Genomic DNA, 19,023 nt, shown 5'->3' with positions numbered 1-19,023 from the left:
ATCTAGTGTGTGGAGTGCCCTTTCCAAATCTGTCTCTGCGTCCTGGAAGAAGGTAGGCAGGATTATCTCCTGATTCAAATGAAATTCAGTCACCACCTTTGTACGGAAGCGTGGATCAAGCCGCATAACAACCTTGTGAGGACAGAACTGCGTGTAAGGCTTATCCATACGTAGAGCTGTCAATTCGCTTACTCGTTTTGCCGATGTGATTGCTACCAGGAAAGCTGTTTTTAGTGACAAAAGCTTAATAGGTATTGTTGCCAAAGGCTTAAATGGAGGCTCCGTAAGAACTGACAACACTTGTATCCAACAAAAACTTGTATCCACCTGTACGTCGCCCAATGGAGCAGTGGAGCTTGTCTTTGAAGCTCCACTGCTCCATTGGGCAACGTACAGGTGGATACAAGTTTTTGAGGCCTTTTAGGAAACGCTTACACTCTGGGTGGGAAAACACAGACGAACAATCCCAGCCGTTATGGTTTGATGAAATAGCAGCCAAATGCAGTTTAACAGAGACATCAGCCAGGCCCCTTAACTTTAGCAAGGTTAGGTACATCAACACCTCGCATGGTGTAGTGTGGAAGGGTTTGATCCCCTTTCCCCTCATATATGTCCAATAGCGCTTCCATTTAGACGCGTAATTGCACCCTGTAGTTTCACGTCTACTATTTAGTAGGATATCCTTCAGAACCTGATTCTCCAGGCAGTCATCTTCAAAGCCTGGACCTCAGGGTACAATACTCTTCCTTGCTCTCTTTGCAGCAGGTCCGCTCTGCCTGGGAATCTGCGGAAATTGCCCCTGGACAACTGCAGAAGCGGGGCAAACCATGGCTGGCGTGGCCACCAGGGGGTCAGAATAATGCAGTTCGCCTTGTCCCTCATCACCCGCGCCACTGTCCGTCCTAACAGAGGCAGCGGTGGGAAGAGATACAGTAGACCTACATTCCAGGTGTGTTGAAACGCATCTCCTAGGGAGCCCTGGCCTATGCCCGCATGAGAGCAGTAGTTGACACATTTTTTGTTGGCAAGAGTTGCAAACAAGTCTATCGAGGGGACCCCCCAATCCTTGAACACTTCTCTGAGATATACAGCTTTTATCTCCCACTTGTGCCTTTGGCCATAGTTGGTGATCCTGCTGAGGCTGTCGGCCAAGCAATTGTCCACCCCTTTTATGTGGATTGCCCTTTTATGTGGATTGCCACCGGGTATACTGAGTGTTGAATGCACCAGACCCAAATCCTTTGGGCAAGCAGACACAATGTCAAGGAGACTGTCCCTCCTTGGTGATTGATGTAGGCAATCGCCGTCGTATTGTCTAGCTGCAGCTGCACAGTCTCCCCTGTGACCAATGGCTCGAACACTTTGAGGGCCAGGAATACCACCAGCAACTCTAAGTAGTTGATGTGCTGTTGAGTTTGTGGTTGCGTCCAAGCCTGAGCAATGCGCCCCCCATCCTGTCATGGATGCATCCATTGTCACCTGACACGTGGGAACCCGTGCTGTGAATCCCACACCTTGAACTAGATTGCGCTCCTCCATCCACCAGTGTAAACTTTTCAGAACCACCGGTGGCATTGTCAAGTGCATGTTTTGATTGTCTACATGTCGCTTATCAGGGCGTGATAAGCCTTTAACTCTTCCGTTGGCGAAGTAGAGAGCCTAGGCGGAACATCCGAGGGGGGGTCTGACCGTCGACTGACATCATCAGATTCCGAGCTTGCTCCAGAGTCATCTTCTATGCTAGCATCACCTGGGAAGGAAGGCGGCTCTGACAGTGGAGGGGTCGACTTCCACTTTCTCTTCCCACCAGGTTTAACTGAGGCATGCCAAACTGGTGCTTGAAGCTGTGGCGGTTGCGCCACTGGTGGCTGTGGTGGAATAACTGGTTGAGTCTGAATGACTGGTTCAGGATGTGGCTGAATCACTGGTTCAGGTTGTGTCTGAACAGATGGTCCTGGCAGCAGTTGAGGAATGGGGGCTTGAAATAGTGACACTGGTTGTGTAGCAGAGCGCCCCTGCAAGGTCTTCCAGTGCAGGTAATCTGCATAGTCTGCTGGCAAAGTGTGGCAAAAACCACAGCTGTGGGTAGGCTGGACTGAGGGTTGCCCCTGTAATAACGTCGGGGCAGGCTCCCCTACTCCTGTTTCCTGGACACGCACAGGTGAGTAAGATGGGGTACTAGGCAACCTCACCGGTTCCCCTTCATCACGATCCTCATCCAGTCCCGCGCTCAGGAACCCCTGGAAGGTAGACCCTGAAGGAGTGCTCGAAACCGAATCCAGTAGCTCACAAAGTCCTCCATCCTGTGCAGTTATACCTGGTGTTCTTGGTGTTGAAGGGGACTGAAAAGGGGTATGCGCTGGAGACAGTAGCTGAGGAATCCTTTTCCCTGTAGCTACAATTCGATGTCGAAGTAGACGTCGAGGGTCCACCGAAAATCTGCTCAGGCACTGTCAACGTTGACGGTGGGATCGAGAACGGCGGCTGTGTCGTCGACGCCAACATCGAGGTCGAGACCGATGTCGACATCGATGTCGAAAGGGGGAGGTGAATCTCCAACATCGATGTCGTCGCCAACCCTGGCGTCTGTGCCGTCAATGTCAAGGTTTGTGCTGTCGACATCGACGCCGGAATCCCTGCCGATGCAGTAGCTAATGTTGAAGTCGAGGCAGACTCATCCGAGTCGCCATCGAAAGCCTGCGCTGACACTGGCGAAGGGGTTCGATGCGCCTGTAACTTTTGCGTATCTAAGCCCTTAGCTTCTCCCTTCAGACGGTGATCTCGATCCTTGTGTTTTCTTTTCTTTGAAACTTCCTTGGGTTTCTTGAAAATCTCTTCAGTCGTCTTTGCAGCACTAGATAACGCTGTTTTAGACTGCTGTCGTGCAGTTCCGTCGTTACCCAGCCCCGGGGAGCCCAATGTTGACTGCGCGCTTGATGTCGTTTAAGCACCCGACACTGAAGGGGAGTCCAGCGAAGCACTTGGCCGAGGCATCGGCGGGCAGAGGGCCTCATCATAAAAAGCCGCTCAGAGGCGTAATGCCCTATTCTGCCTAGTTTGCTTCGAGAATGAGCAACAAACTTTACAAGTTGTAGTATTGTGCTCCTCTCCTAGGCACAGCAAACACGCATCATGGTAACCTGTAGACGAAAGTTTGGCCCGGCATTTTATACACCTTTTAAAGGTTTTCTTCACCTCCATTGCCCAATATCTCTCACCAAATCCAGTAGTCCACAGAGCAAGCACAGTCCGCAATTCGTTCCGAGTCAAACACGAAGGCAAACAATCTTTCAATAAGCCTGTCCGTTCAGAATAAACAAACGCCGCTCAAATTTCATTCCAAGGTCAAACCGATAAGCAAACGATCTGTCAACTAGTTAGTCCGTTTAGAGTAAAGTCGTAAAGTCCAATCCGAGTTCAAGCCAAAGTTCAAATAATTTCTGAATCAAGGAGCAACAGCTACGAGGTGTGATCGCTTAGGCAGTCAAAGAGAAACTGGAAAGGAAGCGCCCCAACTGCCAATTCTAACAGACTCAGCACAGCACGTGCAGGCGGGTGGGGCGTCGAGAGGAGCTAATCAATCAGCCCGTGAGGTCCCTGCGCAGGCGCAGAACCCATTCCTTATGGTTACAATGGATCACAATCCGGATCAATACTTTTTTTAAGGCAGGTATTTGCTTGACATTGAGGCTGTTCACACACGCAGCTCTACCCGGGCTTGAGAAGCCCTAGCTGGCTGTTCTTGTGGAGCACCAGGATCAGGGACTGCATTCCCCTCCTGCACCCTCCCCAACCCACTCGCAGGTCATGAGAATGACATTATTACATGTTTTTTCTGACTGCTGCTATAGTGTGCCTTTATTATGTAGTTACTGATGGCTTTTTATCATTTACTTTAAAAAATGTAATTTTATATTGTATCTTTAATATTTATATTAAATATTTGTACACCATTTTATGCATTAATATAGAAATATAGTCTATACATGAAATAAATAAATTGGCAACCAGTGCATATGGATATGTGGGAACACCATCTCAAACTTCCCAGCCAGCAAGGAGCACTACTCTGCGCTACTCTATTCTGTTACCAGAACAATTATACAGTAATAATGTGACAACTGACAAGGCTTTAGGAGCTGAGGATAAAACACTAAATTGCATTCCCCACCTTACATAAATGAAAGCAGAGGTAAATCAGTGTCTAATATAATTTACTCTTTGTGTTTTAGGTGATGGTTAGGGTTAGTTATTGAGTAAATAATAGCAAAATATGCAGTAATACAAAATTAATAATTTAATTTAACATTTCATTGTTGGATATACTAGAGTACTATAGCATGTTGAAGATAAAATATTCCTCATAATTTAACCTCTTGTCATCAAAACATTCCTGAATGTTTTAAAGTGCTTAATTAATTTAAAACAAAACACAATAAAATAAACTCTTGGGAATTAATTATTTTGAAATGAAATGTTATCACACTGTCAAAATCAACATTCTTTGCCAAATAGTTCAAAACTGAAGGAGCTGCTACATCAGCAACTTCTTTCTAGTGAAACTGATGTCAGGCATTCCTCAATTAATTTATATTCAATAGATCAGTTATTAGAAGAAGAAAAATTTGTGTAAGTTTACACAATCCAGTGAACAAATACACATGTGGGAACAGGTTTTTCACATAGAAATGTTGTATCAGGAGTTCAAAGGTTTGCTGCATGGGGGCAGGGGAAAAGACTTCATCTAGCAACTCCATAACACGCATGCGTCCACACACACTGTTATGCCTTTACCCTTTGCAGTATTCCATGGAATTCCATATGGTAGTCTATGCACAATTACACTGTTTCTCAACAGATATAGCAGCTTCTGTGCAGCCTTCTGCTAGTCCCATGGTTATTGGGATCAGAGTCATAGTATTGTGGTTCTAAGGTATTTTAGAAATTAAAAATGATCAAGCCAGAATTATTTGTCCTATTTGACCATTGATGCAGTCTCCTCTGCCTTGTTATACTTTCACACAAAGGTGAGGGGGTTATAAGTTAATAGATGGGGCAGAGTCTGCAGCATCAAGGTGTAAATCTGTTCTACTAAGTTAAATTGAAGGGGTGGCAAAGCGCTAGTGAACTACTGTGAAATTATGTTGTGGCCTTCCTCAGTACAGAATGGAATCACTTATTATTCCAATTATCTTTTCTGTGCTCATCTTAGTGGCCTAAAACTTAAAAGCACTTACGCTCAGGATCACTGCAGCCGCTGTTGCCCTCTCATTGCTGTGCTCTACTGAGCAGAATGAGTCCTCTGGAGGCAGGCTTGCCACACTATGTACAGAAGAAGGAAAGGGAGGAGGGAGGAGGAAAGGGTAAAGGAGAGGGGAAGAATGGGCATGGGAAAAATGGAAGATGGATTATATAAAAAAGAAGGCAGAGAGGGAGCCAGGGGTCAGCCAGGCACTGTGGTTCTCTAAAATCCAAACATTCTGTTTCCCTTGGCATTTTCAGTGACTTAACAATATTCTGAGAACTGTGATGTGTCATCAGTGGAAATATTTTCTGTCAGATGCTTCAGTACAGTCCAAATTTACTCAGTTCAGCAGAAAATAATTGTGAATGTGTACAGCTACTATAAGCAAGGTAAACTTGGCCCTAGAGGTTATGAAAACTAAGAATGCTCAGTGACAAAAAGACCCAGATTTTACTAAATGGAAATGCAAAAACAGCACTTGAGATGTGTTTTCAGCACTTAGAAAAGCACTAGATAAATTCAGATTTTGTTAATTGTTATTAAGAATGTTTGCATATTAAGCATGCTTGCATAAAGTATTTTGAATGAAAGGATTTTAGTTTTCATTCGGTGGGGATGCTGGCTTAAGTAATATGGTCTTCGGCACTGTACACCTGATACACAAATTTGCCACTAGATTAGCTGCACATCCATTTTTAAACTAAAACAAATTAGAAATAATTTTTAAAAATAATTCAGTAGAAAAAAATGAGACTGTAGCAAGGGTTGATCCATGCAGATGTAAGAATCCACCCACCACCAAGCAGTGGGACGGGGAGGGTCTCTTCCTGTTTGGGGGAAGGGGAGTGTCCTCCGGCAGAAAGGAAGGTATGCGAATTGCGAATATTTACCGCATTCCTCCCACAATATTTATTTACCCACAAACGGGAAAGCGGCGGGAGAGGGTTGAAACACAGCCCACCCTCAGTTAAGAGTCAGGGGTTGACTAGGGACGAGGGAGGCTGGCTGGAGGAGCAGAGGAGTCAAGCGAAGGCGGTGCGGTCGGTCTCCCGCATGCAGAGCCTCCCAAGAAAAAGAAGGGGGCGAAAGCAGCCCCCAATCTACGAGGGTGGAGTTATTTCTCTCGTCTTGTAGTTCCGGGAGGGGGAGTTGGGGAAGAGTGGTCTCGGGAAGCCTCCCTCGCTCACCTTTCCTTTTCCCTGCCCTCAAGCGCGCTCTCGGAGCCCGACAGGCAGCGTCTGCCCGTTGCCTTAGCAACCAGGCTGGGAGGTGCGGAGCGGGGTTTCGGGAGCGCGCGCGCTAACAGCCCAGGCTGCCGGGGACGCGGCGCGCGCCAAGGCCGGGAGGAGCGAGACCACCCGGCGACGACTCCCCAGGGAAGAATTGTATGTTCGCTGTTGCTGAACGCCTGCAATTCACGGAAGCCAATTGGTGCTGATTTCGTAATCGCCATGCGGCGTCAGTGTCTATGCACAAGACTGGCCGGCCTACCAGTTCAGCTAAAGGGCAGTGACGCTACCGCTGAAACGAGAAAAGACAAAGAGGCCTGCTTCATATGGGAAGGCATAAAGGCCCCGAACCTGGGAGAAAGCATGATCGCTCTTCAGTGGAGACGCAAACTGAGGGAAAGTGGCGTGTGCGCTTATTTTACAAAACGTTGTGTGTACATCTTCGTGAAAAACAAGCGGTCTTTATTCTGAAACTTTTCGTTCGTTCTTTTAGTATGTATGGATGCTTGGCAGGAAAGTCGTCTTAATAATTTAGGTGCTCTTCGAATAACGTAGTTGCTAATTTCTTTCTTTAAACAAACAAAACACCCTATATACCAGAGGATATTGTTCATGCCTTTCTTTCCCCTCCCCTTTATATTAGTTGAATCCCAGACGTTCTTTAACAACATCATTATCCACCCCCCACTCCGCACACTTATTAACTGTGCCTTGGTGTATCTGTCATTCTCATTCAGAGCAAAGCATACCTTCTGTTATGAAACGCTTGGCTGCAGTGGACTGTTATAATGCGGGGTGGGGGAGAGATGCCCTAAGAGGATGCTTTTGCTTGTTTGAGATGTCTGCAGAAAAATTCCTCCACATGCTGTATGTGAGAGCAGGAATTACCATAATTTTAGTCCAATTTTTGTGTGGATTTTATTTTAGCAAAAAACAGGTCAAGGACATGAATATCATAACCTCCGCAGCATTCCTAGAGGGATATTAATTCAAAATATAGGATCAGAATAAAACAGGTGAAATGTGCGGTCATTTCTAGAGAATTTGCTCTTCTCTAGTAAGAAATTGTCTTTTGGAATATAGATTTAACCAGCTACTGGTTAAACCTAAATATAGACCTAAATATAGGTTTAACCAGTTTATATCACAGCCAACAGCTGTGGTTTAGTGTAGCAACAAAGAGACTGAGCTATTAATTAGGAAGGCCCTCCACTTTGAATCTCACTTCTGGTTGACCTTAGGCAACCTACATTCAACCATAGACTCCCATCTGCAATATGGGGTTAATAATACTCACAGGGTTTCTGTAATGATTTCAGTAAGAAAATACATGTGAAGTGCTTTCAACACTTGGAAGTGCTTTAAAAATGCTAAGTATGATTAATATGTATGGACCCATACTATTTTTCTTTTATCAGTTTGGAGTTTTAATGATCAGCCTATATCCACTTTTTTAAAACTCTTGATTCTATTTACTAGAAACAGCTGAAGATCACAGAGTTTAAGTTCTATCAGATATGCAGCTGCTTTTAGGATCAGATTGACTTTTATTAGAGAATGTTTAACATATGGTTTACAAAAGCAACAGTGAATAGAATTTCCCGATAAAACACGGCCGCGTACTAACGAATGTGTGGTTGCAATGGTAGAGAGATTATAGCACTGTACGCAAGTTCCTACGGGTTTGGGTAGAGCCCAGTTAAAAGAGTTCAGTGAGAGGAATGTCCAAAAGGTCCAAGGGAGGGACAGATCCCAGCCTCACCTTGCGTGTGGCCAGCAGGGCCATGCCAGTCTTCTTCTGCCAATTGCAGCCTCTGGGCGTGGGTCCTTGACGGCGGAGGGTCTTCTCCAGGTCCAGGAGGTCCTCCAGGGGTGTTGTCAGCAGGGGTTCCTGGCGTGGTCAACCACTGTGCTGGCATGGCTTGTTTAGCATGCAGATATGTTATAGATCACATTCCTGAGACGGGAGGTTACATACATACGTACATACATACATGCAGGTCAAGACAGCCATAAGAAAATAAGTGTCCATCTGAGTTAGTCGCGAGCTGCAAGGCATCGCCAATGTATGCAAGTCCTCCTTCGGTTCCACGCATATGTGAATCTGGACAGAGTCCAGGATAGAGTCCAAGCCAGGAAAGCGGGGGAACCACGATTAGACTCTTATCCGAATCCAGAGAAGGAAATTGCAGATAAACTGAATGAATTCTTTGCACCTGAGAGAGGATATTAAGCATATACCCACACCTGCTGAGCTTTTCAGGATTGGAGGCTGATGAACTAGGCCAGTTTGATGAGAGAGGATGTTCTAACCAGGGACTCTCAGCGTTGGGTCTCCAGATGTTATTGGACTTCAACTCCCATAATCCCCAACCAAAGGCCACTGGGCCTGGGGATTATGGGAGTTGAAGTCCAATAACATCTGGGGGCCCAACCTTGAGAATCCCTGTTCTAAACTGTCTTGAAAAATTAACATATTGCCAGGGCCAGAATGCACCCATGCAAGAGTCCCTAAAGAACTCATATTAGAAATTACTGATCTCCTAGCAAAAATATGTAACTTGTCCCTATGATCAGGCTCTGTACCAGAGGATTGGAAAGTAGCCAATGTAACTAAGATTTTCAAAAAGGGATCTACAGGGGATTTGGGAAATTACAGGCTGGTTAGCTTAACTCAGAGCTGCTCAACTTTGGCCCTCCTGCAGATGTTGGCCTACAGTTCCCATAATCCCTAGCTATTGGCCAATGTGACTGGAGATTATGGGAGTTGTAGTTCAAAAACTTCTGTGATGGAAAATGTAATTAAGACTAAATTGTTAAACATATAGAAGTAAAGGCCTTGCTGAACCAACATGGCTTGTGAAAGAGTAAGTCTTGCCTCACTAACCTTTTGGAGTTCTTTGAGAGTGTCAATGGGCATGTGGATAAAGGTGATCATAGAATACTTAGACTTCCAAAAAGCTTTTGAAAATGTCCCTCATAAAGGCTCTTGAGCAAACTTAGCAGTCATGGGATAAGGGAACAGGTTCAATAAGGGATTTGTAACTTGTTGAAAGACAGGTAACAGAGGATGGGAATAAATGGAGAGTTTTCACAATGGAGGGAAGTAAGAAATGGGGTTCCCCAGGGACCTGTACTGGAACCAGTGCTTTTTAGTTTATTCATAAATGATATAGATAGAAGTTGGGGTAAGCAGCAAAGTGGTTAAATTTTGCAGATGACACTTAACTATTTAATGTAGTGAAATCCAAATCAGATTTTGAGGAGTTCCAAAAAGATCTCTCCAAACTGAGTGAGCAACAAAATGGCAAATGCAGTTCAGTGTTAGCAAGTGTAAAGTGATGCATATTGGGCAAAAAAACCCAACTTAACATATACGCTGGTGGGATCTGGTAACTGACCACGAGAGAGATCTTTTGAGTTGTGGTGGGCAAGTTGTTGAAAGTGTTGACTCAGTGTATGGCAGCTGTGAAAAAGGCCAATTCCATGTTCAAGATCATTAGGAAGGGAGTTGAAAATAAAATATTATAATGCCCGTATACAAATCTATGATGCAGCCAGATTTGGAATATTGTCAGGGGTGCACCAAGGTAACAGGTGCCTGAACCACCCAGCCATGAGCCCCCCCCCGTGTGAGCCCCCCCCCGAAACTTCCTTGGGGGGGCCCACCACTCCAAAGCTCTTTTGGGTGTGAGCAGGAATGACACTGAGCCCATCCATTTGGGCCAGCGTCTTGAAGCAACTGCAAGGCACACCTGTGCAGTTGAGATCATTGCAAGCCCATGACATCACATACCTACCTACTCATTTCATCAGGTCAGAGATTGTGTTGTTTCAAAATTATTTTTCTTTCAATGGGAAATATTATTTGTAAACCAAAGGAATAGCCATGGAGTCCATCATGGCACTGGAAGTGGTAAATTTATACATAGGCAATTTTGAGAGTAAAAACATCTTCTCACAGAATCCATATCAGGATATTTTGATTCTCTGGTGGCGTTACATAGATGATGTATTTGTCCTATGGCAGGGCAATGTGGAACAATTAAGATATTTTAACAGCTGGCTTCACAACAGAGATGCTATTTTGATATTTGAGATACAACATGATCTAAAATGCATGGATTATCTGGAAGTCCTTGTATATAAGGAGGAAGGAGGTCTTAACACCACAGATAGAAACACATATTTACGATATAATAGTTCTCACTCTAAGAACTTAAGAGACAAATTACCTTATGGTCAGTTTTTACATTTAAGAAGGAACTGTTCTGAAAATTCCCATTTTTTGTCAGAGGCAGACAATTTCATTTCATTTCATTTATTTATTTATTTAGCATATTTGTATACTTCCCACTACCAAAGTCTCTAGGCAGTTTACAGTTAGAGACTAATTTAGTGAAGGGAGACAGTAAAAGCTGCCAAGGATAAAGCTTTCACTATCAATAGGAAAGCTATAGATAGAGAGTGCCCCTCAAACTATTCTATATAGGGAAGACTTCCAGAAATCTCAAGAGACGGATTGGAGAGCACAAATGCAATATTCAGGACAAACGCAAGAGGGGAACTATTGGTTTAACATTTTCTAAAACACAATCACAAACCCACAGAATTCATCTTTTGGGCAAGAAGAGAGCAGGTGAAGAATCAGGACTGTTGTTGAGAAAGGAGATGTAATGGATTTTGAGGCTACAGACCACTACACCTAAAGGGTTAAATGAAGATTTAAACTATGCCTCCCCTTTAAGACAATAAGACACTCCTGATACTTTTTCTGACTAGTCAGCCATTCAGTTAGAGCATTCTGGAATAGCATATCAATAACAGGTGCTTGAAAGAAGGATATAAATACCCGTGGTGATGCAGGGTGATATTTTCAGAGAAACAAACACAACCTATTGTGATTGACTTTATTTACTTAAGGTATGTTCTACATCTTTTCTCCCCTTGCTTTTTTAGAAAGGTTCCCCCAGCCCCATAAGAGGTTTCTGTGCTAGTTAATTCATTATTTTAACTGCAGTTTAATTATTTATATAAGATGGTTGGTTGCACTGACACTTTACATGGGTAATTTTTGATGTATCTTTAGCTTTACATGGTTTTTACAATTTAAAAATTTTATACTTATTATTATTTATTTATTACTTTTCTAGACTGCCCCAAAGGCTCTGGGTGGTGCTCAAGAAGTTTAAGAAACATAAAAACAAACACCATTTAAAACATACTACTTTAAAATTTTCAGAACTATTTAAAACCAATTAAATTACTTTAAAACAATTTTAAAAACTTGGAAGGCCAGGCCAATAACAAGCCTAAATTACCGATATCAATCAATATCCATCAACTTTATTATGGTCAAAGACCAGCATAGGTAATAATACAGTAAAATAGATAATAGAGCCATATTGAAAGTTGTTACATATGTGCATTAAACTATCAATGAGTATAAATATGTCTAAGAAGTATAAAATATACTAAAGGATATAAGTGAGATAGCTAAAAAATAAGACAACTAACTGATACGTAATAAAACTGATAAGAGAACTAACTAATATAAACAATATATAAAAATTGGTCTATAGAGAAATACAACTTTAATAGGATGACTAGTAAAATGGAAGTAAAAGTTAACTATCGATGACTTAAATGCATCTAAGAAAATCAAATTATTTTAAAAGACATATTAGGATCTACTAGTAGGTAAAATCACACATTATGGGCTGGCAATCATAGTCCGATGGCTCTTGTATGCTGCCGCACAGAATCTAACAACGTTATACATGAAGGTTCGCTTTTCATCCGAGAGCAGCATCTTAGTGTGGACTTGACTGGGGTGACCAGGGTAGTTGAGAAGTAGAGGAAATCATGGGTATCTGCTGGGAGTTCATTCCATAGGCCAGGATTATGACACTGATTATTTATTTAACATTTTGATAGACAATATATTATTAGTTTTATCCTTACATTATCATGTTCATATTTTGATACTTTTAACTTTTTATCATCATGCTGTGTGTGTATATATATATATATTTATAAACTCTGTAATATTCTATATATTGGTTTTTAGAATTGCCTCTGAAGAAGAGCATTTCAGTTTGAAACGCATTGGGCAATACTGAATTTATGATATGAAGTGCATCAGTAAAATATATATTACATACATTCATTGAAATCTACCACCACCTTTGGGAGTCTTTCTCCTCCCACCTCTTCATTTCTGATTGCTGGTGCTGCATCATCTTTCTCCCTGCCTTCCCTCTTTGCTCTTGTGTGCTAAGCCCCAGCTAGGTAGGATGGGTTTTCCTCCTAACTCATTCTGGAGCTGAGGGTAGGATCTGGGTAGGGCATGCTTTAGCAAGCTCCCTGACTCTGACCTTGTTTTGAACTCACAATTACAAAATGGGAGTTCATGTAGCTCCCGAACTAGAGTAGGAGGCTTCTCCTATCCTAATAATAATCACAAGAACAAGCCTAGTGTCAGGGGCGTAGGAAGGATGGAGTGGGCCCAGAGACAAGATTTTTAAATGCACCCCCCCCGCCCAGTGAAGCTCAGCTCATGGAGTAAAGAAATCTTAAATGAGGCTGAATAGTGGTAACAAAAAGCATACACACACACACCCCCTATGTGCCACAATAGAAAATCATCCTCAATTACTTTTTAAAAGGTTTTGTAAATTGTGGACGATGCAAGTCATTTAATGGTACTAGAGAAAGACATGCTGTTCTGGTAGCTCCAGGTCTTAACACTCACATCAATTTCGCAGGATGAATACAACTGAAGGAAGCCTGGGTGGGTGCGCAGCTGGGGGAGTCAGTCATGTGACTTGCCTCTGGCCCCCCCCCCAAAGGCAGTGGGCCCCCAGACAACTGTCTCCCCTTGCCCTATTATAGTTACGCCCCTGCCTAGTGTGTTCATTAGTCCAACAATTTCTGGGGACCCAAGGTTAGGAACCCCTTTCTTAGAGCCTTTGTCAGAGGTGGACACTGAGTGCTTCCTCACAGGAATATAGGAAGCTGCCATATACTGAGACAGACCATTGGTCTATCTAGCTCAGTATTGTCTTCACAGACTAGCGGGAGGAAACTTGGAACCTAGATGCTCTTCCCAGAGCAGCTCCATCCCCTAAGGGGAATATGTTACAGTGCTCACATGTAGTCTCCCATTCATATGCAAGCAGGAAGGACCCTACTTAGCTATGGGGACAAGTCATGCTTGCTACCACAAGACCAGCTCTGCTCCAATCCTAATGAACCATGAGTTATATAGACTATAGTGCAATTGTGCAGTAAGCTGTTCATTCTGCCTCAAATCTGAGTGGCACAGCTATTGTGCTATACTGGGGGTGGGTATGGTTCCAGGGAGGAAGGAGAAAGGTATCCAGCTGCATGTGGGAGGGAAACAAATTTTTAAAATGCAACATTTCACTCTGGGACTCCATTTGTATAATACAACAAGAAATATACAAATAACAGACTTGATTCCATTCTGAAATATCCCATCAAGAATAAATTTTGCTGAGGGGGTAAACTGTGGAATAGACTTGAACATATGTGCTGCTTTAGCTGCCTCCTATATTGTATTTCCCCTGCAGTTGAGTGTGGTGCTTCCTGAAGAGATGGAAGGCAAAACAAAAACAACAAAAGGCTACCCAGAGGCAGCCTTCATGCACAGGATTTGGCAGCAATTATTAGGTTCTATACAGACCCAAACAGATTTTACTCAGTTTCTAATTATAATTAATAGCTCCAAAGTCTACTATATTGGACTACTGCTTTTATCTATTTAGGTCATTACTGCTTCTTCCTCTGTGGATCTTTATGAGGATAATAGCCACACCAAGATCCTCTTCACTTCTCTGGCAGATGCCACAGTGGTTCATAGTAACATTTTTAGGATGTAACGTTAATCTAGAGACCTTCTACAACTTCTTGTTGTAGGCACAGTAAGGTTAGTTATGATGGAATCAGCTGACTTTCAAAGGAGCTTGTTTGAAACTATCCTTGACATTTGGTTTTATTTACAATGTACACGTTTCTTACATTTTAATAGGCTCTGTCCATTATATCTGGGTTCCTTTATGTTTGTGGGTCTCTCAGCATGGCTGCTCTACCCTCCTCCTCTCTCTTCAGATTCCCATCCTGGACCCATACTTTGATTTTATGAGTAGTGACTGGGATAATTACTGTCTGATTAGAGAAGCAAATGCTAAACTTGTGGGTGACACCCAATTACTTGGGATTATGAAAGCACAGACTGTCTGCAAAGAGCTCCAAACTAACTGACTTCCCCAAACTGGACGAATAGTCAGCGGGTGAAAAATAAGAATCCGTGTAAGAATGAAGTGAAAACTTCAACCTCACACATATGCTGATGGGATCTAAGACCCTGACAAGGTAATGACATGCCAGGTTAAGATATTGGGGACACTGTGGAGACATCACTTACAGGGCAATCATATGCATGTTTACTCGGATGCAAATCCTACTATGTTACAGTGAAGTAAATCTTTCAGCAATAAACATATAGTGTGGGGAGGGATGGGAAGCACTTGGGCAGTGATCAGTGTTATGATAATTGATCAGTGATCTGAGATGTTACAAGTGTGTCTATTGTTCCCCCACCTTTAAAATCTTCAGAAGGATATTTAGTTACTGTTATACCTCTCCTATACTTACATGCCCAGCCCTGTGATCCTCACCCAGACTGCTCACCTAGGCAACACATTCAGCTCTGCAGGGAACCCCAGGCTACTCCCTGGGGCAGGCAAAGATGTTTCCCCAGTTCTGTTCCAGCCACCGCCCACTCAACTGGAGATGACCAAGAATGAACCCAGGATTCTTCACCTGCAAAACAGTTCTGTCGCACATCATGGCACTTCCTGGCTTCCAGTAGCCAAGAAGAGGGTACGTCAGCCACTGAACCCAAATAAGTGACCACTGGGTCAGGTGCTACTCAACCCGTGTGATTGTCCACTGCGAAGACGACGGGGGAGAATACCATGGGTCGCCCGTGCAGTTTCCTGGAAGCCGAGATGTGAATGTAGATTGTGGGGGTGGAGTGATCCTAAGCCCCACCTTTCCCCAAAAGCAGGCAAGGCCAGGGGACATCCTCCAACCCAGCATTGAAGCCACCTAGTGGCAGCACAAATTGAGGTGGATGGGACACAGAAGGGGCAAAGTGCATTTGTAGGTGGGCAGGATGTGTCCCACATTAGATTTCTGAAACATAAATGGGGGGGTGAAGGGGGACAAGCTACTTGTCTTCAGAGGGAGCATTTGCCCACTCCTGTCCCTCTGGAGCCACCCTGGTACACCCTTGTACCAATGAAGAGGGAGAAGAAGCCACGGAGGTACCAAGTGTTCCAGAAGAGAGGTAACGCAAGTCTCGCCGCTGCCCCCAAACCCTGAATCAGGGTGGGGGAGTGAAGAACCAAGGCCCAAGAGAAGCATGCGTGCTCGCCTCACACAGGCTAGGCCCACCCAGGCTATACCCCAGGCTGATGAGCTGTGCTAGTGTCAAGCCGTCCTTGTGCTTTTGCTCTGTCCTAGAGTGCAGGGCCATCCTTAAGGTGGGGCGATCGGGGCAATTGCCCCAAGCATGCTGGCACAGGCCCCACTCTGGGCACACTGCAGTGCAGCCTGCCCTCCTTTCTCCCCTGGTCCCAGCCACTTATCTTTCCCCGCAGCCCAGACAGAGCCCATCTTTTGTGTTTGTATGCAGCTTGAAAGGCTCCCAGGCAAGCTGCTAGAACTCCTTCTTTCCATGACTCTCGGTGGGTGGGGCTTCCAGAGAGGCCTCCATGCAGGCCTTGATGAAGCCTGAAGCTCAGCAAGCAAGCAGGCAGAGAGTATCCTGGCTGCCCTTGCCCACCAGAACTCTCTGCAGACCCTCTGCCCTGCCCAGCCCAGCCTTAATAATGGAGGTATGATATGATTTCCTTTTTGTGGTTATCCCCCCCACTTAATATTTAGGGATTGGCTTGCCATAGGGCTTAGGTATTGAGCAGAGATGTAGGGCAGGGTGGAAGGAATATGTGTATTTAAATTGAAGTGGATTGGACAAATGGCTGCTTGGTTTTTTAAATTGAATTTTAAAAAACCCATCCAAGAAGTCATATAAGTGGCTTGTTTCATTGAAAAAAATTACAAAAACCTCTGGAACAAACAATATATTATTTATTTATTTATTTATTTATTTTATGAATGCACTATGTTCAGGTTGATTTGCAACCCAGAAGTTCTGGGAACTGTGAAGCATGTGTTGTGCTTTTTATTTTTATTTCTTTAGAAATGCATTATATGTCCAAGCTGGTTGGACATGTCCAAAAACCTCACTCTCACTATTTACACTGTATGTCATCAATCAGTATGATTCTGTAATGATATGAAACGTTAAGGAGGCCCCGCACATGCTGATTTGCCCCCAGCCCCCCACACACCTAGGGACGGCCCTGCTAGAGTGGATGCAAAATCCACTCTCTGACGAACCTTGTGGCACGAGGCAAGGTAGAGATGGGCAGCACTACTCTTGTTTCTACTTCTGCTCTTCGTTTAGTTATATTCACTATAGCAATGCAGCTGTAGTGTTGCCTGGACTTATTGAGGGGATGTGTGCCATCCAACTTCAAGAAGTAATTTCTAGATTAGCAGTTCTGTATTCAGTATCAGTTCTGAATCTCTGCCTCCAGTGGTCAAGGAAGGGATTCCCCATCCTTTGGATTGATTGCAAGAAGGAAAAAAGATTTCTATTGACCACTATAAGAAAGTGCAAAGTGTATATACTTGTTTCTAATTTGAATTCCACTAGCCTAGCCTACACCATTTGATAGGTATATTTTATGTTTGCTTGTTTATTCACTAATTAACTTAATTTATTCATTCATTAAATTTGTATACCTCCCAAAACTTCCATCTCTGGTTGAGCCGAATGGAGTTGGACAATATATTCAGACATTGTGCAGCACTGGAGTTAAAGGTTACCGGCAAACCTGTAACTCCAGTTCCTTGCGATGTCTGAATGCATGCAACCACAGCTTCGCAACCAAACCCAGGGCTCAGTTTACTTCCCAAGCTGGAATTTGGAGCTGGGATTACGCCTCAGTTTCACTACTCTAAACCTCTGTTGGAAGTTAAGGTTGTGTTGTCTGCATGCATCCACTGCTATAACTGTGGTTACAGGTTAGGCGACCAGTGAAAGGCTAGCTCGGAGTAGCACCAACAGGGGTTACACTCAAGGGCTTACCCAGCACTCCATGGGGTGTTCCCTGACTGAATGCCACACACTTTCCTGCACGCTTCTTACTTTCTCTATCTGCCAACAGGCACATCAGGCCTTGCTGCTCTTATAATGAAAGGGCCAGTAGTACTACCAGGGGAGCACTGCTTGAAGTCTGCGATCCTTGCAGCAGCAGTGGTCGGTCTGTGCTGGACACACTGGCAAGCTCGGACTGGGCAACAGGGCATATTCCCGGTGCGTCCCAGCTGCGCAGCGCCCCTGTGCCCCAACTCCCACCCTCAATTACCTATTCTGCTCAAAACTCAGCCCCCTCCCCACATACATTCCACCGTCCTCTCAGTGCCCCCAGTCTTGCCCTGCACACTGGACCTGTAGGGACCCCGCCCCCCGTGAACGATTTCCAGGAGCTGTGAAACCATGCCCACAGCCTGGCACCGGCATGGCTGTACAAGTGGGTGGAACCAAGCTTGGAGGACCAGAAAGTGGGAGGGGAAACTCTAACCTGCCTCTGGAGTTTCCCAAACTGGAAATGAGGGATTCTGTGACATGATCCCCAGTGTAGAATGTGAACTGCAAACTGCAGTTCTAAGTCAGTTCCTGTGATGTCTGAATGCAGCCAATGTGATGGAGCGTCTTTGTTTTGTTTCTAGTCTTTAAGCTGTTTTTCTAATAATAATTCTCTGGAAGTAGGAGAGCTAGGAACTCGCTTCCCTTTAAATGAAAGTTGGGGTTCTGAGGAGTCTATTAAAAAAGTCTCCAACATGCATGGATATGCCTGGAAACCCATACAGAGTTGGCTGGTTGCTACTTGATAGCCTCCCTCTTGCTTAAGTTATCTGGTTTTGTTTCATCTTGATGATACTGCTATCTTTCTAATTTAGTACACACTTTTGCAACTTCTTAAAATACTTGATAACTACAGCCACATAAACCTTATCCTGTTCAGTTTATGTTAGTGTTTGTGATTCTGTCAGTCTGTTTATCACCACTGTCTTGTGCTGTGCAGCTGGAAGGAAAAATCCACCACCTATCCTGTCTGGCTCCTTTGGTATGATGTCTGGGAACTGATAAAACAAGAGGAAACATATTCTTAAACCATACCTCTTAACTTGAGATCCATCACATATATGATTACTATGGCAACCAGGAGACTGGAACGGGGAAATTCCTTTTATGGCCCATTTCCGGATTCAGCATGGCCAGAATTGGTGCCTGCAGACTCCCCAGTTACTTAGCAACCTGTTCCTATGCTGCAGTAGCTAGGAAACACTGTCCATTGCAAAGTGTGGTGACTTTTTTTTTGCTGAGCC

The 19,023-nt window shown here is 44.1% G+C and overlaps 3 protein-coding genes across 4 annotated transcripts in view; 2 read left to right on the top strand and 1 right to left on the bottom strand.

The window, feature by feature from the left end:
- Positions 1–6,571, bottom strand: part of MARCHF10 (membrane associated ring-CH-type finger 10) — a 77,373-nt gene extending 70,802 nt beyond the window's left edge. Inside the window, exons 1-2 of the mRNA XM_053263003.1 lie at positions 6,433–6,571; positions 5,238–5,322 (exon numbers count right to left, since the gene is read on the bottom strand). The gene's annotated coding sequence lies outside the window, so the exon portion shown is untranslated. The remainder of the gene's footprint in view (positions 1–5,237; positions 5,323–6,432) is intronic.
- Positions 2,937–6,947, top strand: LOC128331322 (uncharacterized). Its single transcript, XM_053264668.1, has 4 exons — positions 2,937–3,035; positions 4,233–4,244; positions 6,087–6,112; positions 6,456–6,947. Exons 1-4 carry the CDS (start codon positions 2,937–2,939, stop codon positions 6,943–6,945), a joined length of 627 nt encoding a protein of 208 aa, XP_053120643.1. The 3' UTR covers positions 6,946–6,947.
- A 4,328-nt stretch (positions 6,948–11,275) lies between these two features.
- The window catches only part of TANC2 (tetratricopeptide repeat, ankyrin repeat and coiled-coil containing 2), a 441,341-nt gene continuing 433,593 nt past the window's right edge, over positions 11,276–19,023 (top strand). The window contains exon 1 of one of the 2 annotated variants that reach the window (XM_053259180.1): positions 11,276–11,397. The gene's annotated coding sequence lies outside the window, so the exon portion shown is untranslated. The remainder of the gene's footprint in view (positions 11,398–19,023) is intronic. The other variant, XM_053259181.1, reaches the window with a different exon arrangement.

The sequence above is a fragment of the Hemicordylus capensis genome, chromosome 6, assembly GCF_027244095.1.
Source record: "Hemicordylus capensis ecotype Gifberg chromosome 6, rHemCap1.1.pri, whole genome shotgun sequence".
In the NCBI taxonomy this organism is placed as follows: domain Eukaryota; kingdom Metazoa; phylum Chordata; class Lepidosauria; order Squamata; family Cordylidae; genus Hemicordylus; species Hemicordylus capensis.
Note: the sequence above shows the minus strand (reverse complement) of the source record. Positions and strands in the feature narration are given on the sequence as shown.

Excerpts from the sequence above, each read along its gene's own strand:
- LOC128331322 (XM_053264668.1), top strand. The coding sequence starts at position 2,937 with ATGTCGTTTAAGCACCCGACACTGAAGGGGAGTCCAGCGAAGCACTTG. Across the intron at positions 6,113-6,455 it reads GTCCTCCGGCAGAAAGGAAG|CGCGCTCTCGGAGCCCGACA; the intron begins GTATGCGAATTG and ends CCTGCCCTCAAG.